The 24435-nt window shown below is 42.8% G+C and overlaps 2 protein-coding genes across 4 annotated transcripts in view; one reads left to right on the top strand and one right to left on the bottom strand.

Moving 5' to 3' along the window:
* Positions 1–24435, bottom strand: part of brf1a (BRF1 general transcription factor IIIB subunit a) — a 64530-nt gene that overhangs the window by 26918 nt on the left and 13177 nt on the right. Inside the window, exons 5-14 of the mRNA XM_029713339.1 lie at positions 21044–21075; positions 19816–19888; positions 14575–14724; positions 13610–13703; positions 13366–13492; positions 13194–13233; positions 12983–13075; positions 11974–12237; positions 707–768; positions 478–559 (exon numbers count right to left, since the gene is read on the bottom strand). Coding sequence (XP_029569199.1) covers positions 478–559; positions 707–768; positions 11974–12237; positions 12983–13075; positions 13194–13233; positions 13366–13492; positions 13610–13703; positions 14575–14724; positions 19816–19888; positions 21044–21075 — 1017 coding nt within the window. The remainder of the gene's footprint in view (positions 1–477; positions 560–706; positions 769–11973; positions 12238–12982; positions 13076–13193; positions 13234–13365; positions 13493–13609; positions 13704–14574; positions 14725–19815; positions 19889–21043; positions 21076–24435) is intronic.
* Positions 16168–19525, top strand: LOC115162228 (BTB/POZ domain-containing protein 6-B-like). 3 transcript variants are annotated; one of them, XM_029713343.1, is made up of 5 exons: positions 16169–16698; positions 16946–17219; positions 17400–17490; positions 17584–17702; positions 18131–19525. In XM_029713343.1, the coding sequence occupies exons 2-5, from the start codon at positions 17035–17037 to the stop codon at positions 19161–19163; spliced, it is 1428 nt and encodes a 475-aa protein (XP_029569203.1). In that variant the 5' UTR covers positions 16169–16698; positions 16946–17034; the 3' UTR covers positions 19164–19525. The 3 variants fall into 3 exon arrangements, with proteins under 3 accessions (XP_029569201.1, XP_029569203.1, XP_029569202.1); XM_029713342.1 differs by having other exon boundaries at positions 16169–16725; XM_029713341.1 differs by having other exon boundaries at positions 16168–17219.

Raw genomic sequence — 24435 nt, 5'->3', positions numbered from 1 at the left:
CACACTGGCTACCGGTAAGGCCTATTTGAAATGTATGGTAATACACATTGTAGCCTAGTCTAGTAAGTTGACCGTGGGTGACGGTTCCATTTTTCCCGGGACAGTTTCAGCCCCATTTCAGCTGTCCCGAAATTTCAGGCTACAAAAAAGGTCAATTTGTCAGCAAGACACATCAATTAATTTAGGCCTAATCAATGGCAATCGCTGAATGTCATTAGGCACACATTTTGGTGTTTTGTAACAGATGTTTATTTCCATTAATCAAATAGTGTGAGTAGGCTGTACATGCAGTTTGGATGCTGGAATTATTTGAGTGGGCGAACAAGCACAGGTAGCCTACTTTTTGAAGTGATTTGTTTGACAGATGAAAATATGATGACTGGTTGTATTCCTGCCACATTAAAAGGTAATGTACATGACGTCTATTATTAGGCACATGAATTTTACAATACAGAGACCCACTGGGTGTGGCTATACCTTTCTGCTCTTTCAAGTAGTCTTCATTCTGTTTCAGCCAAAGCTCAGTCTTGATTTTCACCTCTCTGTCATTCAGGAGATACTGCAGAGAAGGGTACATAAATTACATAAAGTACATAAATTACCTTAGTTATGCATTCACAGGCTTTATTTGCTGGCAATCCTGTAAAGTCAGAATTAATAGATGGTTCAATATTAGGTGCAACGTAAATTAAAATACAGTACATACCAGCTCAATCTCATCATCATCAATACCACTCAAGTCCAGCTCTCCATTTTCAGCATCCTCATCTGAAAAATAAATTGGAACATTATTATTATAAATGTTAAGTATTGTAGGTTCTCAGGTACCCCAACTCACTCTGGGAGAAAGATATCAATTCCACAGCAGATAACACTTTACAAAATTCATCCAGTGTGTTTCTGCAAAAACAATTGTGCCTGGAGTTTATCAGTAAATAATAAGCACCACAAATTCTAAAAACAAGAAATAATAGGTTTAAGCCATATTTAAGCAGATCTGCCTGTACAGATTGTCTTTTCAATTACAATACGCTTTCAAGATTGTGGTATGCTTTATTTTCATGGAGTTGCTGAAACGTCAATTTGCATTTTGATACGAGACAATGGATTCCTGAGCCTCATTTCCATTTTTACCCTCCTTCCTCTGGTGATTGCTCAGGTTGTCAAGAGAAGAAACAACAGCCACCTTTATGCCGAGACAAGACAGGAGTGTTCTCAAATCCCAGGGAACTCAACACTTCAATGATGGACTGGGAAAAAAACGTTCCTCACAAAAGGAAAAGTCTGATTACCTTTGATAACAGAGACAAAAGGATTGTGGGATTGACTTCGGCAAAAAATAAAGAAATAGAACAGCTTTCACACACAGATGAATCTCCTTGATAAGCCATTTTCTAATAAAGTGAGACTCCTTCGCCTGCCTACACACAGACACAGTCTCAGTCAAAGGGAAGAGGAGAGTCACGTCTTAAGAGGCAACATGTGACAGGTTTATGGGAGTCGTTTAACTTCTGTCACCTCTCTGTCTGACATGTTCAGAGAGCCGTGCTTCCCTAGGTTAACACACTCACCACAGAAGCACACTTCAAAGCCGTGCCACACACATCCAGACAGGCTTCCCAGTTAATTAAGGAGAGACGGGTGCACAGGACACACCACACACAATATTCCAGAAGGTGCAATCCAGTCAGTCGTGTTCAGTAGGTCCCAATCGGTCTGGCCCAGCCCTCTCAAAACTTCCCTTCAGTGAAGTGTGAGGGGAATTTTTTTATTTAACTCGGCAAGTCAGTTAAGAACAAATTCTTATTTACAATGACGGCCTACACCGGCCAAACCCGGACAACGCTGGGCCAATTATGAGCCACCCTATGGGACTTCCAATCACAGCTGGTTGTGATACAGCCTGGATTCGAACCATGGTGTCTGTAGTGACACCTCAAGCACTGAGATGCAGTGCCTTAGACCGCTGCGCCACAGACAGGAGACGGACAGAGAACACACTATTCATCCAGAGGAGCAAGGAGGAGCAGGAGAACAGGGGTGGTGACAAGTTCAATTCATTTCCTTAAACTATGAGAATTACATTGCTTTTATCAAAACAAATTATTCAAGTAAATAATGATACTGTATGTGATGTGGAAAAAACTAAGAGAATAATAATGTACCGAGTATAAAAAAAAAAAGGCAGTAAATCGAGACTAGCTGCAAATTAATTAAAGTGTTGATTGCAGCAGGATAAAAGGCAGTGCAATTTACATTCTATTCTCCTTTGATAAAACCCTCTTAAAATGACATCATGGTGGGAGATGGGCTTCTACAGTTTTTGTTCACACACGCTTACACAGCACACCCTACGCATCAATGCCATGAGCCCCAGGATTCCTTAGGGCTTTCCTTTCCCAATGAACATTTCTTTACCAGTAGATCCCCCCCTCCCCCTGGAGCACTCTAGAACACACTCCAAATCCGCCACGGAGGGGAGGAATGAAGGGTAGACCACTGTCAGATCATCAACTGTGGGGGCTGTCCACAAGCTAAAAACGCCCAATTCTGATGTGATGTTGTCAGAGATTAGATACTACACCGCAGAGCTTCACTTTTGTGTGTGTGTGTGTGTGTGTGTGTGTGTGTGTGTGTGAGAGAGAGTGAGAGAGTGAGTGAGTGAGTGAGTGAGTGAGTGAGTGAGTGAGTGAGTGAGTGAGTGAGTGAGTGAGTGAGAGCAGCTGATCTCCTTGAGCCCATATTTCAGAGAGAGAAAAAGACAGGGGAGAAAGAAAAAAAGTATGGTCCAGCAAATTAGAAGGGAGCATCGGTGCTTCGAACCTGCGTGGTCCTCCCCTCTCCGCTCTCTTCCCAGAAAACACTCTCCAGAGTTCATGATCGTCAGGATGAATCAGCTAGTGGCATGGTGCTGCTCACGGTGGATCACTATTACCTAAACTTCAAGACTCCCTTGAGGTCCCCAACAACACCGCTGCTCCAAACAAGGCTTTCCCTTAACCTGAGAACATGACAAGTCTCATCATCATGCAAAACCAGCCCAGTGGTCAAGTCAAGCAGACTACATGGCAGCTCCGTGCTGAAAACAACCAAACAGAGCAGAGGAAAAAAATAATGTGTAATATTCTCAGACTGAGATGGGCAGGCCAGGCCAGGCTGAGGCAAGAAGAGCCCATTAAAATATGACCTCCCTAACGTTGACTGAGCCCAGACAGACACTACTCCCACTCAGCCACCTGCCTGGGCCCCTGCCCTGAGCCAGAGGGAGGGAAGGAAAGCGAGAAAGAGAGAGATGGATAGAACGAGAGTGAGCAAGCGAGAGATTGATGGTTAAAGATTTCATAATGCTGCTGGTGGCAGAGCTGTGTGCTGGTTCACCATGTTGAGCACATCTCTAGCACTAACCTTGGGACAGGGACCCACCAGGCATTACAGCCCACTTCATTATCTGTTCCAACCCTTTAACATAACCACATACATCAAACAGCATTCAGATATGTTATCATAGTGCCTTGACAGTCCTTATGACATAATCCTGTGTTTGTGCTCCCTGGTTTCCACCATGCTAAATCAATAAACAGGTTTTAGCCCTGATGCACGCAGTGAGTTAAAACCCTGTGTGTGTGAGAGAGAGAGGGAGAAGTAACAGCCTGAGGCACAGGACTTTCTGCTCCTCCGTGGTAAACGGCAGCTGTCATCTCCACTCAGGCTGGGAGCTACAGACAGAGCATCTCCTTTTCCTCCCCAGTCCACGGAGACGGATCATGTCCAGTCACGACTCGCTCATATGATATGTGTCACAGACTATGATGCAGCATCTCACCAAGCCTAGGAGACACTACTGCAGCTCTTGAGAAACACATAATCAGCCTGGTTTTACATTCGAAATCACAAAGGGGCTTTGTGAGACTTCCTGACAAAGTGTAATAGGCCGGTAGAGATGGGCTTAAAATACATACTAGAATGTTTTTATCCTAATCTTCCCGCTTTTGGCATATGCATATTAGAGGTCGACCGATTATGATTTTTCAACGCCGATACGAGGACCAAAAAAGGCTGATGCCGATTAATCGGCCGATTTTTAGCTTTTTTTTTTATTTGTAATAATGACAATTACAATAATACTGAATGAACACTTATTTTAACTTAATATAATACATCAATAAAATCAATTTAGCCTCAAATAAATAATGAAACATGTTCAATTTGGTTTAAATAATGCAAAAACAAAGTGTTGGAGAAGAAAGTAAAAGGGCATTATGTGCCATGGTAGAAAGCTAACGTTTAAGTTCCTTGCTCAGAACATGAGAACATATGAAAGCTGGTGGTTCCTTTTAAAACATGAGTCTTCAATATTCCCAGGTAAGAAGTTTTAGGTTGTAGTTTTTATAGGAATTATAGGACTATTTCTCTCTATACGATTTGTATTTCATATACCTTTGACTATTGGATGTTCTTATAGGCACTTTAGTATTGCCAGTGTAACAGTATAGCTTCCGTCCCTCTCCTCGCTCCTACCTGGGCTCAAACCAGGAACACATCGACAACAGCCACCCTCGAAGCAGCGTTACCCATGTAGAGCAAGGGAAACAACTACTCCAAGTCTCAGAGCGAGTGACGTTTGAAACGCTATTAGCGCGCACCCGCTAACTAGCTAGCCATTTCACATCGGTTACACCAACCTAATCTTGGAAGTTGACATGCTTGAAGTCATAAACAGCGCAATGCATTGGGAAAGGCTGCTGGCAAAACGCACGAAAGTGCTGTTTTGAATGAATGCTTACGAGCCTGCTGGTGCCTACCACCGCTCAGTCAGACTGCTCTATCAAATCATAGACTTAATTATAACATAATAAACACACAGAAACACGAGCCTTAGGTCATTAATATGGTCGAATCCAGAAACTATCACGTTTATTCTTTCAGTGAAATATGGAACCGTTCCGTATTTTATCTAACGGGTGGCATCCATAAGTCTAAATATTCCTGTTACATTACACAACCTTCAATGTTATGTCATAATTACGTAAAATTCTGGCAAATTAGTTCGCAACGAGCCAGGAGGCCCAAACTGTTGCATATACCCTGACTCTGCGTGCAATGAACGGAAGAGAAGTGACAATTTCACCTGGTTAATATTGCCTGCTAACCTGGATTTCTTGTAGCTAAATATGCAGGTTTAAAAATATATACTTCTGTGTATTGATTTTAAGAAAGGCGTTGATGTTTATGGTTAGGTACAGTCGTGCAACGATTGTGCTTTTTTTCGCAAATGCGCTTTTGTTAAATCATCCCCCATTTGGCGAAGTCAGCTGTCTTTGTTAGGAAGAAAGTCTTCACAGTTCGCAACGAGCCAGGCGGCCCAAACTGCTGCATATACCCTGACTCTGTTGCAGAGGTGACACATTTTCCCTAGTTAAAAGAAATTCATGTTAGCAGGCAATATTAACTAAATATGCAGGTTTAAAAATATATACTTGTGTATAGATTTTAAGAAAGACATTGATGTTTATGATTAGGTACAAGTTGGAGCAACGACCGTCCTTTTTCGCGAATGGGCACCGCATCGATTATATGCAATGCAGAACAGGCTAGATAAACTAGTAATATCAACCATGTGTAGTTAACTAGTGATTATGATTGATTGTTTTTTATAAGATAAGTTTAAATGCTAGCTAGCAACTTACCTTGGCTTCTTACTGCATTCGCGTAACAGGCAGGCTCCTCGTGGAGTGCAATGTAAAGCAGGTGGTTAGAGCGCTGGACTAGTTAACCGTAAGGTTGCAAGATTGAATCCCCGAGCTGACAAGGTAAAAATCGGTCGTTCTGCCCCTGAACAAGGCAGTTAACCCACCGTTCCTAGGCCGTCATTGAAAATAAGAATGTGTTCTTAACTGACTTGCCTAGTTAAAAAATATTGATATAAAAATAATAATAATAATAATAATTAAAAATACATTTTAAAAAAATTGCCGGCCAAAATACTGATTGTTATGAAAACTTGAAAAATCGGCCCTAATTTCAATCGGTCGACCTCTAATGCATATCTCTATGATGTCAACAGTAGTCACCTTACCCCACCTTCCTCCGAGGGGCTGGCCATCCGGCCATCTGTCATGCTGGCCCTGGCCCTACAGACTGTACTGCCCCTAGGCATTGTAAAACACCCCACATCTCCGCCTTCTCACTGTGGAACTGAGGCATCTCCAGATGTCAGGCAGAGAATGTAAATGACAGAGCGGAGGACCTTTGTGTGTGTGTAGCTTCATCTGACCTCTCTATGATTGCCTTTTTGTTAAATGGGAAGGAAAATAAACACCACAGTTTTTCTAATAGCTTACATTTTTAAAGGCTAGCCCAGGTAGGTAGGTCGTGGTGCTGCTGCTGCTGACACAGTGAAGATTTGATTCTATTCCACCTTGAATAGCTTCTAAATAGACCTTTTAACAGCCCAAAATTAGCAACTAGAGATCTTCTCACTTCACTTGGATCTGCCTTAAGATATTCACACACCAGAGGTCGTTCCGCTCTCTGAATTATATTGTTATGTTTAGCTGTAAGTTACAGAGTAGTAACTGTAGTCTTAGAATTGGAGAGTCAGGAGCCCTGCTTAGGTAAGCAGGAGTCTACTTATTTACCAATGGCTTTAAGCACTGGCAGTGGACAACTCCAGTCCTTGAGCGCTTCGTTGTCCAATGATTGATTGACTTTCAAATCAAAACCTGGTATGTGGGGGAAAATGAGGCACAAGTTTGTTTTCTGCGCAAACATCTGAAATGGTTCAGGGAAGTGCCAAGATTCACCTAAATCCAGAGGCCCAACACCTTTAAATGGCCCTTGCGGAGTGCTGACATTATCAGCCCATAAAAGCAGAGCCGTTTAAAAAGTGCCAGAGGCTGACTGTGCTCAGTGATGCTGTTAAGGTCAGGCCCAAAGTCATTGATTGGACTAAGTACCTGGATGAAAACACAGGCCTTCAATCAATGCCTGCTCTAATGGTAAAGGACAGTGCTCCCTGAAGACAAAACTATATAGACTTTTTGCGACAGAGTTATCATGTGGTTGCCGAGTCGCAAAGCTTTGCCAAGACTGGTTGCTCTCTCCCTGACTCAAGTGTAAATGAATATGCCATTACTCAGAGACTAAAGCATCTAAACTTCAGCACACCTATTGTAACAATCACTAGTCATGCCTCTGGTTTCCACCCTTCAATTAGAGGTCATCTGTACCAGAGACCGGAACTGGGACCAGAGCGGGTCCCGATCGAGAATTCTAAATAACACCACGGGTCTGGGTCGGATCCGATATGATTGTCACGGGTCTCAGGTATGTGCAATTTTAACTGACTTGTCCGGAAGGGTCCATACAGATCCAAACGCAACTGCTGCAGTATAGCGAAAGAGACATTTTATCATTTATGCTGCTGCTCTTGCTTTTCATGAGTGGAGCAGGGCACATGTAGCTTGTTAGCCAATCATGAATCAAAGTGGCACAAGGCGACAGGTATAAAACCTGTGTGTGTGGCAAAAGTTAGGAGATATTTAATCAATGGAAGATGGAATAAAAATGACAGAATTAAAAAGTTAAAAGGAGAAGGATTGGATACAATGACCAAGAACCACAACAGGTAGGCTGCTACTTAATATTCTGAATGGAGGTAACTGTAGGATGAGAAGGCATATTCACTGCGGCCTCAATTAGCCTAGCTAGTTAACTCCCGGTTTGATGCAGTCAAGACAGGTACTACATAATCATATTGGATGATAAATAACTTAACTATGGCAACTATTAGTCTACTAAAGCGCGAGTCTGCTTGTTTGGTTGCGGTCTCGTCTCTCCGTGTCATCTGCTCACAGTATGGCCCCTCCCTGCCTGCTAGAGCAGCACCCCGCCCTCCCTTTATCAGCTCCAGTTAATAAAGTACCATAAATTACTTTCCCCACACTCTAGTTGTTCTCAGGTCCATTCGGAACAGGTCTCTATGTTTTAAGAATGAATTTATGCATATCAGGTCCGGGTGGGAAAGCCCCAGGTCCATTTCGAAACGGGTCCAACATTTTGGACTCATGAAGACCTCTACCTTCAATACAGGCGTTAGGGATGGATGACAGATTGGTTTAGTCTACTCAATTCCATCTTTAGTGTCTTAAACACATGAACAGACTCTCAAAAGGACCCCTCCTCCCCTTCCTCTTAAGCCGTGCCCAAACCAACAGTGCACGGAAACATAACTGATCACACACACACACACACACACACACACACACACACACACACAGATGAAAGACACCGTACTAATGACAAGGTCCTACTCTGTCCACTTAATGCTTCAAACGTTGAGCTGGGGACCCTTGAACTTCCGCCCCTCCCAAACCCAACATAATTAGCCAGTTTTGGGGAAGCTACTCTGAAAATATAGTTTACCAAGCTACCAATTACTTCACACTGGAAGAAGTTAAGCTACCCTTACGAAAAATATAGTTTACTTAAGTAAAGTTAGAAAAATAGTTCACCACTTCCAAACTACATTGTGAATTTTTTTAATCTAAATCTGAAATGTCAGACTTCAAAGAACCATCGCTCTGTAGTCAGATGTCAACAGAATGTGTGATTTAGCCAATTAAAACACAAAGCGAGAATTAGGTTTCAAGTGTGAATTGGGCAGGTCTGATGCCAAAAAAGGGAATTATTGCCTATGTCACACATTTTTTTTTCTTCTTTTTTTTTGTTGATAAAAATAAAAGGTGATTGTAGTTTTATTTAATTTAACCTTTAACTAGGCAAGTCAGTTAAGAACAAATTCTTGTTTACAATGACGGCCTACACCGGCCAAACCCGGACAACGCTGGGCCAATTGTGCGCCGCCCTATGGGACTCCCAATCACGGCCGGATGTGATACAGCCTGGATACGAACAAGGGACTGCAGTGACGCCTCTTGCACTGAGATGCAGTGCCTTAGACCGCTGCGCCACTCGGCAGCCCAAACACCACTGTGGCATTAAATAAATGATTAACTACTGAAAAAACTACCAAGATTTGAATTAATTTCAACTACCACCAAGATACTGCAATATGTAATTCAATTATTAGTTGAACTACAGGTAGTTCACTACTCCAACACTGCAATTAGCCAGGCCTGAGACACCACTGGCAGACTGCATCCATGACACAACCATTGCAGACACACAGATCCATGAAAGCAGCCCCAAGAGGTACACACAACAACACCGACTTGCTTAAATCATCCTCTCTCACTAGATCAGCCACATATTAAAAAGTATTCTATTAGAATGAGTCAAAAGGTCAGCCAATGTACAGTACCAGTCAAAAGTTGACATACCTACACAATTCAAGGGTTCACTATTATTTCTACATTGTAGAATAATATTGAAGACAAAAACTAACATGTAATCATACAGTAACCAAAAAAAGTGTTAAACAAATCAAAATATATTTTATATTTGAGATTTTCAAAGTAGGCACCCTTTGACTTTATGACAACTTTGCACACTATAGGTATTCTCTCAACCAGCTTCACCAGGAATGCTTTTCCAACAGTCTTGAAGGAGTTCCCACATATGCTGAGCACTTGTTGGCTGCTTTTCCTTCACTCTGCGGTCCAACTCATCCCAAACCATCTCAGTTGGGTTGAGGTTGGGTGATTGTGGAGGACAGGTCATATGATGCAGCACTCCATCGCTCTCCTTCTTGGTCAAATAGCCATTACACAGCAATGACAGTGTTGGGTCATTGTCATGAAGAAAAATAAATGTCAGTGGGACTAAGCGCAACCCAGATAGGATGGCATATCGCTGCAGAATGCTGTGGTAGCCATGCTGGTTAAGTGTGCCTTGAATTCTAAATAAAAGTCACCTTCAGTGTCACCAGCAAAGCACCATCACACCTCCTCCAAGATTCATGGTGAGAACCACACATTCGAAGATCATCCGTTCACCAACTCTGCGTCTCACAAAGACAAAGCGGTTGGAACAAAAAATCTCAAATTCAGACTCATCAGATCAAAGGACAGATTTCCACCGGTCCATTGCTCATGTTTCTTGGCCCAAGCAAGTCTCTTCTCTTATTGGTGGTTTATTTGCTTATTTGAGCTGTTCTTGCCATAATATGGACTTGGTCTTTTACCAAATAGGGCTATCTTCTATATACCACCCCTACCTTGTCACAACACAACTGATTGTCTCAAACGCAAAAAGGAAAGAAATTCCACAAATTAACTTTTAACAAGGCACACCTGTTAATTGAAATGCATTCCAGGTGACTACCTCATGAAGCTGGTTGAGAGAATGCCAAGAGTGTGCAAAGCTGTCAAAGGCAAAGGGTGGCTACTTTGAAGAATCTAAAATATATATTCATTCAACACTTTTTTGGTTACTAGATGATTCTATATGTGTTATTTCATAGTTTTGATGTCTTCACTAATATTCTACAACGTAGGAAATAGCAAAAATAAAGAAAAACCCTTGAATGAGTAGGCGTGTCCTAACTTTTGAATGGTACTCTATTTTCCCCTTTCACGGACATGGAGGATGAGATCCACATGACAAATGTACATAGAGATAACTCAAACTCACGTCAGTCAATAAAAACTTTTGATACATTATTTTGAGAAGCATTATAAACTCAGCAAAAAAAGAAACGGCCCTTTTTCAGGACCCATCTTTCAAAGATAATTCGTAAAAATCTAAATAACTTCACAGATCTTCATTGTAAAGGGTTTAAACACCGTTTCCCATGTTTGTTCAATGAACCATAAACAATTAATGAACATGGAACGGTCGTTAAGACACTAACAGCTTACAGACGTTAGGCAATTAAGGTCACAGTTATGAAAACTTAGGACACTAAAGAGGCCTTTCTACGGACTCTGAAAAACACCAGAAGAAAGATGCCCAGGGTCCCTGCTCATCTGCGTGAATGTGCCTTAGGCATGCTGCAAGGAGGCATGAGGACTGCAGATGTGGCCAGGGCAATAAATTGCAATGTCCGTACTGTGAGACGCCTAAGACGGCACTACAGGACGGACAGCTGATCGTCCTCGCAGTGGCAGACCACGTGTAATAACACCTGCACAGGATCGGTACATCCGAACATTTTTGTATTTATTTTTATTTCACCTTTATTTAACCAGGTAGGCTAGTTGAGAACAAGTTATCATTTGCAACTGCTACCTGGCCAAGATAAAGCAAAGCAGTTCGACACATGGAATAAACAAACATACAATCAATAATACAGTAGAAAAATCTATATACAGCATGTGCAAATGAGGTAGGATAAGAGAGGTAAGGCAATAAATAGGCCATGGTGGCGAAGTAATTACTGACTGTTACTTTTGATTTTAACCCCCCCGCCTTTGTTCAGGGACACATTATTCCATTTCTGTTAGTCACATGTCTGTGGAACTTGTTCAGTTTGTCTCAGTTGTTGAATCTTGTTATGTTCATACAAATATTTACACGTTAAGTTTGCTGAAAATAAACGCAGTTGACAGTGAGAGGACATTTCTTTTTTTGCTGAGTTTATGATTCAAGCCGATGACTCATTTTAAATCACAGAATGGTGGGTCTTTTAAAACCAAACCCATCTAACAATATATTCTTCTGACAATAGATTATGTTTTGTCCTTAGTGGCTACAGTGATCCTTCCATAGAGATTGACTCTGTTTGTTTTGAAACTCATTCCCTTCTATGACTAGATTTTGGTCACCTTCTCTCTACACTCCCCAGATGCCCACTACCATGAAAACCAAATCTGCTTCACCACATCAGGACAGACAGTCAACATCCTCCTACACCTTTGAAATCCCCCACACCTTGACATTTCTAGATATGGATTAGAGGGAGAAGTGAGAGACAGTGGAATATCAAAATTAGGAAGGAGCAGTAAGGAATATTTCCGATGCAACTAACAGCAGGGGAAAAAAGCATCTAGAGCAAGCAAAAGGTTTGCCAACCGTTCTCCTTCTCCTCTCCGATGCACTTGCTGATAGACTCTGGGAGGCCAAGGCTGGCTGCGGTGGGCATGGGCCCCAGGAGGGAGGCCAGTGATGGGCCTCTGCGTGGAGGTCTCTCCTCCTGCCCCTCTCCATCCTCCTCTCCAGAGATCACCTGGTCACACAGCTCCTTATTGAGGTGCTGGGCCACCGCCTTTAGCTCCTCGTCCTCCCTCTCCTCCCCATCAGGAAGAGATATTTCATCATCCTCTTCCTCCTGGGGGCCTAGGAGGTGGAGAGAAAGAGCAAGACATCCAAATAAAATCCTATAAATCCTACATGCAATTACATTTCCTAATTAAACTTATAAAAACTAAATGATGCAGAGAACAAGTAGAGAGACTGACATTGCATTTCAAGGCAGATTGATTTAGTCGTCGTTGTGGCTGATTATGAGAATAATTCAAACTGTATGACATCTGTGTTTTCAATCAAGTCAAGAGTCCTTCATGTAGTTATGGGTGAATCTATCAACCCGGCTAATGAGACAAGGTACCTTATAAAAGAAGCACCTGGTTTAATTCTACGGTACCATCAAGCTGTCAAAGTATCATGATGACAGCCCTCTTAGTGTTGATAAAAGCCCAGTGTGTGTGTTATAATTGTGCTTCCCAGCCCAGGCAGAAGAGCAACAGGCCTACATCACGCTGCCAGCCAGTGGCCCCGCTACAGAGGCCGTGCAGAGATTAAGAATGAAATGCAACACAACCAGCTAGGGGGGCACAGATGGTTGGAGGGGGTTTAGCTCATCACAGTTAAATGGCAAATGTGCGTCATCATAACATTCTCATTTGCACTGAGTGAACAATTGTTTTGTTTTTTCTGAGTATTTAGATAAATGGAAGTATCAGGCTCTAGCGACAGACTGGTAGCATAGTGAGATACAAACACCCCCCCACCCCACCCCAGGGGGTCCTAACTAGAGAACTTGCATGGCTGCTGAGCGCAGCAGGACCCCTCAGTGTCGTACCGGCTTTTGCACAGGAGGCGTACATCCCTCTCAACTTGGGCCGGCTCTGCTCCAGCTCCATCTCAATCTCATCTTGGTACTCATGGATTTCACCTGTTGAGATAAAACCCAGACAACGCTGTAAAGTCAGAGTGGAGTCGGCAATCTTTGTATATTTATTTTTTAAGAATTGTTTGGTTGGCATTTGACTAGACATTTTTCATAACCGTACCTTGAACATCGTCAATCTTCTTCTCCAATTCTTCTTCAAGCTAGAAGGAAAAAACACAAGATCGGGGTGTGAATGTAAAAACAGCAGTGCCATATTGAGACAAAACACCAGTTAAAACATAGGACAAGATAAATAAGGGTGGTACGGTTGTATCCTTCCTGCAGTTCCTCACCAGCTTCATTCTTTTCTTTCTCTGGCCGGCGATGAAAGAGGGCGGGTCACACTCCTGGTCAAGATCCACTTTCATGAATTCCTCAATGGTCAGCTGGCTGGTGGGCGTGTCCTCAAACTCATTCAATCTGAACCATGAGAAGGAAAAGCGTCAGCATACTCTTCATAGAGATGACTGAGAACATGCAAGGCTAATCCTACTTCATTTGGAAGATGCTGTAATGTGCTTTTCAAGCAGCGCTCACCTCTTTCTTAGTGTGGCCTCGCACACCTTCACTACACTAATGATTTCTTTGATGGTACGGCGGAACTCGTGCATGCGAGCAGCGACCAACAGGGCTGAGAACAAAAACACACACAGGTGAAATACTCCATCACAGAAACAAACCTTGCCGACAACTTTAATATCCACATATATTTTCCAATTTACCCACCAATTGTTGTAATATTCACGTTCTAATAATCTATTAATGTTGGTAGAACATGTAGCGCTTGCAATGCAAGCTCTGGATACGAGTGTCTTCTAAATGACTAAAATGTAAATAATCTAAGCCATTAGATAAATCATCAACTCAGTAGTACAGTAACCCAGGCTACTGTCAGTTACATAAAACAAGGTCTGTTTAAAGATGGATGAAAGGTTCTGTTCTTACGCGAGTAGTTTGAATCGTCTTTGTTGTTCTAGTAGCCTGCTTTTAGAAATCCCATGGTCTATCGCACACATTCACTTCATATTGAGTAACAAGCTCTTCTAAACTTCTATTTCCTCTATGTAAGTGAATCCTCTACATGATTAATGATAAGCAATTCATTAATCTGATATTGCAGCTGAGGAAAAGTGAGAAAGGCAGAAAAGTGGAACCAGGAGCATAAATGTCCACATGCCTGGAGAAGTTGGTTCTTCAGTTTCAGGATGTCTTGCCAGTAATACATCTAAGCAGGGAGTGTTCTGTTCAGGTCCAGTAAGTAGGGAACAGACTGTAGTACATTGTCACTGATTGGAGCCTCTGTGGTTACTTATGAGTGTTACCTGTGATTAGGGGTCACCTATGATCGAAGGTCGCATGATCTGAGCTATGATTACAGATCCCTGTGGTGAGCGATACCAGTGGACATGGTTACCCTGTCGTTTCTGTTATTCATGAAAGGACTAGCCTACCTGTGATTGTGGTGGTAACCTGTGGTGTGGTTTACCTGAGCTCATTGTTACCTGCGCCACACAGTCCTGAGGGTCTCCGTCCCGTGTGCATCCAGTCCCTTTTCATCCTCTGCAGCAGTCGCAGTGCTGTCATGGACACCTCGTGGTTCTTCTCTCCAAACTCCAGCATGTGGGCAAAGCGAGGGATGTACAGGCAGGGGTCTGGAATGGGAGATTGAGAAACTGAGATCCAACCCAGATAAGCAACATTATTATGCTAATATATGAATTGCAGATGTCTCAATGGTGTACAGCAGGGTACTGTTTACAACTCTGTAGACATTGATCAGAAAGTGTTATGTCTTCTTTAATGAAAAAGTCAATAATATTGGATATATTCATATTATTCCCAGTGGAACACATTGTGACCAATAAGGACGAATACTTCTACACTGCATTTTCAATCCAAACTACCTTAACTCCTGCCTTTCCATCATCCAAAGCAAACTAGTGACATTCAATCTCCATCATGTCAATTTAAATGTGTTGTTTGTCTCCTTTTTATGCGCTTTGTGATTATTTTCTGTAATGAAAAGCACTATACAAGTTAAGATTACTATTAAGTTATGACTGTAGAATCAAATGACCCATTTGGCAGTGGCAGAGCCTTCTGTTGGAAAGCTGGAAAACATTCAGTTGCCAAACGTTGCATATAAAAATGCCATGAATAGAGCTGACATGATTCCTTATTCTACATGTCAGAGGGATAAGCCTGTTTCTTTGTAGAAAAAAATATATGAACGTTCCAAAACGTTGCATCCTGCTGAATGCACCCCAGGTAGAGCAGGCTGCTGGTAGTAGGATATGGTAGGAGCCCAACCCCCATCTCCAAATCTAACATGTCTCCTGGGCTGGCTCTAGTCAAGTCTCTACAAAGCAAACTTCAGGAACAGTCCCCTCTGTAATCTGACGCGCCAACATTCAGCGGAGGGAAACAGAAGTGCGGTCTTCTGCTGTCAACGCTTTTGCGAGTGGCTTGCATCCTGTGGAAATAAAGTGGCGCGGCTGATGTTACTTAAACAATGCAAAACAGGATCAAACAAAGCTCAAATAATTCTGCATCAAACTTTCTCATTTCTGACGAGTGGAGATATTACACAAGTAAACCAATCGGACATTAAATTATGAATGGTTTAAATCCAAATGAAGCCGTGATTACGCATAGGCTATAATCGGTCATTTAAATACATGTATCATTTACATAAGAAACAAGGACGTGGATATATATTTTTTGAGTTGGAAATGGAAACAATATTTTCACTAAGAGTTTGTGCGATCTCAGTCCGATGCCTAATGTCCATATTTGGACGTCACATTGAATTAATGCGGCATTCGTAACCAAGTAGGAATTGACCAAATATGACATGGAAAATTTCACTAGAAAGATCGACCAACTGGTAATTACTAGTTGGGAACTGGTCTATCATCCTGAGCTCCCACTTTTCCTACATGCTAACATCACCTACTAAGGAAATTAGCTTGATAACAGCATTTTCGGCAGTTAAATACAACAATTATAAAAAGCAATCTATTAATATGGTATTTTAACTCTAATTTGTTTACAAACATGATAGGTGTACTTTTAGTTCATGGTTTATATTGCTTGTTGGCCATTAGCCAATTGGTACGTGAATGCATCCCAACTGGTATTTACGACTTCACAACTGGTAAATTACCACCTCCCACTTAGATACAAACGCAGCATTAGCGAGAGCTGGTCAGAGGCTTGGAGGAGGCGCTTCTGACGTTGACAGTATGGGTAAATCTGATTTGTTGTTGGCAGCGAGCTGGGCGTCCGAGAGGATTATATCAAATAAAAAATATTTTAAAAAAATCACTGCAACTAAAACGCCAGACCCGACAAATTACAATTCACATCGTATCCACACATCAGCTAAGGAGGAACCCGCGCCTTTTCCTCGTTGATCAGTAGCTTTTCGAGAAAAACATCTGCCAGGATTTGCGCAGGAAAACAGCGGACTCCAAGCGAGCAACGATTATCTGTATTTACCATCCGCACAAAAAAGGGAAACACAATACGTTTCGGGGAGAGCTCAGTGGCAAGAGAGGATGACATGAGAAAGGAGTATTCTGCTTGAACTTGTTATACAACCTCAATCACAGGACGGATATTTTGTATGTTTCTCTTACAATTGATTCGGGGTTCGTAGACTTCTTAATCGCTGAATTTATGCAACACTTGCATCTAAAGGTCACGATTTGTGTATCAATTGTCAACGCAGATTAATAGTAGATCCTGGAGTTCGTGGTTTATTTTTAGGGAAAGGGCCAACGCTTTGTGTGCCGATGCCAACGGCAGATTGCAGGTTGCTCCAACATGGTCGGATCATGAAGTGTCTGACTTTTTTACTCTTACTTCCAGAAACACTGAAAAAGTCTAAAACGACTGGGAAACACACAAGCAGGTTACCAGTATGCTATGATATTCTAACCCTGTCCTTGAAGAAGAAGATGGCTGCAGAACTGTACCCTGCGACCAACAACGGTACTACGGTGACCGGCACTGACAAGAAAAGCAATGTGCAGGTCACCCAGTCAACAACCACTGCAACAACACCGACCACCCAGCAAAACATAAACAACAACAACGTCGAACCTCCGAGCTGGCAGTCCTCTCACCCCACGCTACGGGAGAGGTAGTCTCAGCTTCTTACTTATATTATTTCGATTTAGTTCAAAGATGGCTATTGTAAACCAAGTCAATGTCCATAATAGGATTCACAATTTATAATGCTCCATTGTGTAGGGCAGGCTATAATATAGTCTTGCAAAAGCCCAAGTTGTCATATCTAATTGACAAATTTCCTCCCTTCTAGGAACGCGGTGATGTTCAACAATGAACTCATGGCCGATATCCATTTCATTGTTGGTCCCTTCGGTGAATCTAAGAAAGTGCCAGCGCACAAGGTAAGCTCCCTCTCCATTTGGAGAAGTTGACTTTTCTGAACCATCACGCCTATGATGAGTGACTAATCATGTGTCCGTTTTATTTCCCTCCAGTATGTGCTGGCAGTGGGTAGCTCGGTCTTCTGTGCCATGTTTTACGGGGATCTTGCAGAGGAGTCGTCCGAAATCCATATCCCAGATGTCGAACCTGCTGCTTTTCTAATTCTGCTGAAGTAAGCCACTCACTCATATTAAACATGACCAGCACAATGTCACTTCAAAATAAATTACACATCCAAAGCAAGACAAGTGCCAAAATGCTTGCTCAAAGGGCACGGGGAGCACTGTAGAGAACTGTAATTGCTGGTTTCTTTGCTCTTTGTTCATCTTGAAACATTTCTCATTCAAAGCCAATGATTTACCCAGAGGGAATAAGCAGTCTAGAGGATAATGACTTTGTTGATACTATAACAATTCGTCATACAACGCCAATGCAATGAAACGTTGCTGCTTTTTATCCACTTGGGAGAATAGTGGAAGCTGTGCCAAGTCCACATCTTAATTTCCTAGAAGGAATAGCCATCATGAATTCTCCACGTGCTGATCTGCCTTCTTTACTAAACTAGAATCTCATTCTATTCCTCCATTTTGTCCCCTTCAGGTACATGTACAGTGATGCGATAGACCTGGAGGCCGACACCGTGCTGGCCACCCTGTACGCTGCCAAGAAGTACATTGTACCCGCCCTGGCCAAGGCCTGCGTCACCTTCCTGGAGACCAGCCTGGAGGCCAAGAACGCCTGTGTGCTGCTGTCCCAGAGCCGTCTGTTTGAGGAGCCTGAGCTGACACGGCGCTGCTGGGAGGTGATTGATGCGCAGGCCGAGCTGGCCCTGGGTGCAGAGGGCTTCTGTGAGATTGACCTGCAGACCCTGGAGATCATCCTGCAGAGAGAGACCCTCAACACCAAGGAGGTGGTGGTCTTTGATGCTGTCATGAGTTGGGCCACAGCAGAGTGTAAGAGGCAAGGACTGGGAGAAACCACCCGCAACAAGAGATCTGTCCTGGGCAAGGCACTCTACCTGGTGCGCATACCCACTATGACCCTGGAAGAGTTCGCTGATGGGGCAGCCCAGTCAGACATCCTGACACTGGAGGAGACGCATGACGTCTTCCTGTGGTACACAGCGGCCACTAAGCCCAATCTGGACTTCCCACTGGCACAGAGGCAGGGCCTGGCACCCCAGAAGTGCCACCGCTTCCAGTCGTCAGCCTACCGGAGCAACCAGTGGCGCTACAGGGGCCGCTGTGACAGCATCCAGTTTGCAGTGGACAAGCGGATCTTTATTGCTGGACTGGGCCTGTACGGGTCAAGTGGTGGGAAGGCAGAGTACAGCGTCAAGATTGAACTGAAGCGTCAACGGGTGACCCTAGCACAGAACCTGACCAAGTTTGTATCGGACGGATCAAGCAGTACATTTTCTGTATGGTTTGAAAACCCGGTTCAGGTGGAGCAGGATGTCTTCTATACGGTGAGTGCCGTGCTGGACGGGAATGAGCTGAGCTATTTCGGCCAGGAGGGCATGACAGAGGTACAGTGTGGAAAAGTGACATTTCAGTTCCAGTGCTCCTCGGACAGTACCAACGGGACTGGGGTGCAGGGGGGACAGATCCCAGAGCTGGTATTCTATGCATAAACTGGTCATAACGGACAAGTAGAGGACATATGGACTGTACATCCATATGTTTAAGCCTTCTAAATAATGTAGCATTAAGACACTACGGTATGTCACTAAACAAAATACTATTTTTAAGTGAAGGAATGCTGTTATTTATTTTAAACTTATTTGAATTATTAACTGCAAAAAGCAGTCCCTTGTAAAAAGTCGTATTGCACTTGTGGACAGCCTTTGCAATGTTTTTTTTTGTACATAAAGTACGGTTATATGGTTTGTGGCTTGATGCTGATCAATCCTGATCTGTGCGAGAGCTTATGAACCTGCAGAAAATCATAAAAGTTATGCGAGATAAGCCACAGATGTTGCTGCTCATCATTATATAACTCGCTTGCATGTGTGAAATTTGTTTGAGGGATTATTTTGTTGTTAGAGCACCCTCTAGGTACACAGATGAGTCCTACAGGCAGGTTGGTAGAAGTGATGTGGTCAAACCTTCATGACGCCTTTGTTGGCGCAAAGTCACTAATTTGACCACTTTTAATAAGTGGTAAATAGGTTTGGTTCTCAGTAGCAAGACAAAACTTAAACCAACAGCATTTCTCCAAAAAAGACATTCAACAGTATGGTTCGTTTACAATAACACAGAGTATTGCAGGGAGACGGTAGGTACCTATGGCGGGGGCATTGATGCAGAGCTCTCTGGCCAGGATCAGGAAGGTTCTACCCAGGACGTAAACATTTACCTGAGGGAGGGAAAAGAGAATTAAGAGCAGAAATACAGGAGGGTAGTGCAACTTCCACTGAAACCCACCCTGTCAAGTCCACAATGTCCTCATAGCATGATCCAGAGTTACTTAACAATTGAGTAGCTTGTGATCAAATCTGTTCTAGTAAGTAACTCAATGCTAAACTGGTGTACTATCTAGAAAGCCCATCGATTCTCCAGAACAGGGGCAGACTAAAGCTCTAGTTTCTAGCCCCTGATCTCCGACCATCTCATTCTTTCCGGCTAACGCTCCAGACCTTAGGGCAGCGTTTCCCAAACAAGTCCCGGGGCCCACCCTGGGTGCATGTTTTGGTTCTTAACCCTAGCACTACATTGCTGATTCAAAGCTTGATGGGAGGTGGGTCACAATGCCTTCCCATTCCCATGGGAGAGGAGGGCAGTGATCACTGGCCTGGGTGGGGCACCACAAACTGGGGATTTGTGGAATATCTACTCATAGCACACTGATCCTTGACTGGATAGCACACTCCTACCCTTCAAATACCAGGGGGTAGGGTCAGCTCTTCCAAGGACAGCTGAGAGCATAAAAATACAACTGACCAGCTGTGTCTGAGAAATGTCCCTCCACCCTAACACTGACTTTATACGTAGAACAAAAATGTGGGCGTATATTTATACAGTCCTTGGCTTTAGTTAAAGCTCAACATACTGCATAAGCCAACTTCCATCTTGTTGGATGTTATAGCTAACCACTAGGCAGCGTAGCCTAGTGGTTAGAGCGTTGGACTAGTAACCGAAAGGTTGGTTGCAAGTTCAAATCCCCGAGCTGACAAGGTACAAATCTGTCGTTCTGCCCCTGAACAAGGCAGTTAACCTACTGTTCCTAGGCCTTCATTGAAAATAAGAATTTGTTCTTAACTGACTTGCCTAGTTAAATGAAGGTTAAAAAAAATAATATAATGGTCAGTGTGGGAATGGGATCATTTATACTTAAAATATAGAAAGAAGCATCCTTGATGTATCTGACTGTTCAATTATATTTCAGAAGAGGTTTTTATTTCTCAAAAAATAAAAATAAAGGGCTAAATGTCAATGTCGAAGTGCAAACACTCGATCAGAGTTGAAGAAAGATGGAGAAACATTTATGTAGGCCTACTCATTGGAAACTCACCTGCAGGAGGTCACTGAGGTCAAGAAGCATGTCTGTAAAGGGGTGGGTTAAATCAATAAAACCACAAGATAATACACTACACAATTACATCAATTGGGTTTCCATTCTTTGCAAATGGTACAGCCAAGTATGTTTGTTATTTTAAATAAAAAGTATTTCACACTTCCTAACCAGCATTCATTAATACAATATTACAGATGTTAGAATATGAAATACATTTTCAGGATAATTTCTGGTGCAGCCAACAGTGTACATTAATTGAAAGTGTCACCTCAGGCCAGCAGCATTTCTATATATACTGAGCAACAGCTTCTGGAGAATCCTCTCCCCCCCCCCTCCCCAATCAGCCTCTGGAGACACTCGTCTCCTGGTGACCAACACAGCCCCTGCATCAGTCTCTGTGGTGACAGGTGCACGTGTCCAGGGGCGGACAAAGTGGTTTAGTGACAAACCTTTTTAAAAAGCCTCACAATGGGATTATGGTCACCACTGAAATGGAAAAGATAATCATACAGTCTCGATATGAGATTACAGACAAGTCATTATAATAATGAAAACAAGTCCCTCTGTGCAGCTGATTTTCTCAGATAACAGTTGCTACAAGCATCCTGTTTTACCATTTCAGTAGTATGGGGAAGGAGGGAGGGAGCTTACTTCCAAGCCCTGCCTATAAAACATGTGGAGGTTTCATTTTGACGTGAATACTTGGCTGTCATTCATCAAGGTCATGAATGTGACCATAACCTGGCCCTTCCCAACAACACAGCACCTGTGGGAATGATCCCATTAAATGTATTAACTAGCATTAAATTGAGGGCCCACTGAGCAATCATTGCAAATATCCAGATGTCCCTTCACTGAGCGCCATGCCATTTCAGCTGCTAGACACTGAACAATGTTTGCCTCTTGATTCCTTGTTCTCTACTCATCATTCCAGTCCTCTGTCAAAGTTCTACAGATTGTTTTCCCCAACTGTGGAAAAGTGCATTTTTACTTTATCCAACCCTCACCCACGTAAACAATGTAATGGGAAAGGCTTTGCTCTGCTCCCTCCATCCTCTTGTTCTAGCAGATAAAACTGTCCCCTGCCCTTCCTGTGAAACCACTGGCTGTTACATAACCATATCATACTCAGTCAATGACAGGAAACGATAAACCAACAGCCGTATAATGGGATATAAAAGCTGATCTGCTTAATATTAGGACAGTACAGAAATGGGTACTGAGTGAAACACATTACCACAAGTCATGTCCCCGACAAAAAAAAAAATCTTGGTCGACCAAGAGTCATCTGTTCTTTCAACCAATTGATTGGTTGACATTTTTAAATGTGTATTTTTCCATATATTGACACATCCTATGTGTTTTAATCAAATCAACTGTATTCACTGAGTTTGTCTGATGCTTTAAGCACACGGTTTGATTAATTGATTTGATTGTGCTGGGCCGGGCTCAGACTTGCTGCGTTGTTTAATAATTTTTTTTTAATTAAGTGACTGACTAGCGTCCGTTGTCTCGCTCTCCTCCCTGCTGCAGCGACCACCAAAGACCAAAGTGTTTATCGCTCTGTCCATGTTTCTGAAGACGCAATATTATAACAGCCATTTCTGACTAAAAAGTTCTGTTACCGAAATACCTAATTTGTTTAGGAAAAACTATATTCTCTCAACCCTTGCTCTCTTTATGTGACAGTATGCATCACATGCACGTGTCCAAAGACCTGTTCACACAGGACTAGTATTACTAGAACGTTGGTTATGTCATTATTACTCAAACATGTCAGTTATTCCAGAGGATGATTCGGATGGGATTTGTTTTCTCTCAAACTGCCCCCTGTAATTATTATCTTCCCAATAAATTGACAGTTATGCCTGGAGGTTTTTATTCTAGGCGTGAAGATACAATATTTCAACATGTCAAGGTGATAGGGCCGCATTGATAACTCAAGCTTGGTTCCCAAGTTTCTAAATCATCTCCTCATTCTGCAGCTGCCTCCGGCATTGTTCTCAACACCAATATGCTGGTTAACTTTGCTATTACGCACAAAGCAACATGGTCTAGGCGCCAACAGTGCACTGATATGTTTCAGAACCACTGACAGCGGCCTCTATCCAACGAAAGGAAAACGCATGTTATAAAATATTATTTTTATGAGTGTTGCGCCATTGTTCTTATGTAATATAACCATATACAATTTCAGTAGCCCGTCTTAGACTGGACTGTTCCATTCCCACGACCTCCACAATGGATCAGTCCACAACGCGAATCAGACATATCTTGTACACCATGAGAGAATATATATTTATTTTTGCTCCTGGGGTCAGCCCTAGTGCATTCAGACCCCTTCCCTTTTTCCACATTTTGTTACGTTACAGCCTGATTCTAAAATGGATGCAATTGTTTTTCCCCCCTCAATCTACACACAACACCCCATAATGACAAAGCAAAAACAGGTTAATTTATTAAAATAAAAACCTATTTTAGAATAAGGCTGTAACGTAACAAAACTGTGGAAAAAGGGAAGTGGTCTGAATACTTTTCAAATGCACTGTAGATACACAAAAGTATGTGGACACCCCTTCAAATAAGTGGATTTGGCTATTTCAGCCACACCATTTGCTGACAGGTGTATAAAATTGAGCAAACAGCCATGCAATCTCCAAAGACAAACATTGGCAGTAGAATGGCCTCACTGAAGAGCTCAGTGACTTTCAACGTGGCACTGTCATAGGTTGCCCCTTATCCAACAAGTCAGTTCGTCAAATTTCTGCCCCGGTCAACTGTAAGTGCTGTTATTGTGAAGTGGAAACATCTAGGAGCAACGGCACAGCCGCTAAGTGGTAGGCCACACAAGCTCACAAAACTGGACCGCTGAGTGCTGAAACACGTATCGCGTAAAAATTGTCTGTCCTCGGTTGCAACACTCACCACCGAGTTCCAAACAGCCTCTGGAAGCAACGTCAGCAAAATAACTCTTCGTCGGGAGCTTAATGAAATGGATTTCCATGACTGAGAAGCTGCACACAAGCCTAAGATCACCATGCGCAATGCCAAGCGTTGGCTGGAGTAGTGTAAAGCTCGACGACATTGGAGCAGTGGAAACGCGTTCTCTGGAGTGATGAATCACGCTTAACTATCTGGCAGTCCGACGGATGATTCTGGGTTTGGCGGATGCCAGGAGAACGCTACCTGCTCGAATGCATAGTGACAACTGTAAAGGTTGGTGGAGGAGGAATAGTAGTCTGGGGCTGTTTTTCATGGTTCGAGCTAAGCCCCTTAGTTCCAGTGAAGGGAAATCTTAATGCTACAGCATACAATGACATTCTAGACAACTCTGTGCTTCCAACTTTGTGGCAACAGTTTGGGAACGGCCCTTTCCTGTATCATCATGA

The sequence above is a fragment of the Salmo trutta genome, chromosome 25, assembly GCF_901001165.1.
Source record: "Salmo trutta chromosome 25, fSalTru1.1, whole genome shotgun sequence".
Taxonomy (NCBI): Eukaryota; Metazoa; Chordata; class Actinopteri; order Salmoniformes; family Salmonidae; genus Salmo; species Salmo trutta.
The sequence above is the reverse complement of the archived record's forward strand: the minus strand, read 5'-3'. Positions and strand labels throughout refer to the sequence as shown.

Bases quoted from the DNA above. Each gene is read 5' to 3' on its own strand.
- LOC115162228 (XM_029713341.1), top strand. From the start codon at position 16,870: ATGCCAACGGCAGATTGCAGGTTGCTCCAACATGGTCGGATCATGAAG. The intron at 17,220-17,399 runs GTAGTCTCAGCT...CCTCCCTTCTAG, and splicing joins CACCCCACGCTACGGGAGAG to GAACGCGGTGATGTTCAACA. The intron at 17,491-17,583 runs GTAAGCTCCCTC...ATTTCCCTCCAG, and splicing joins AGAAAGTGCCAGCGCACAAG to TATGTGCTGGCAGTGGGTAG.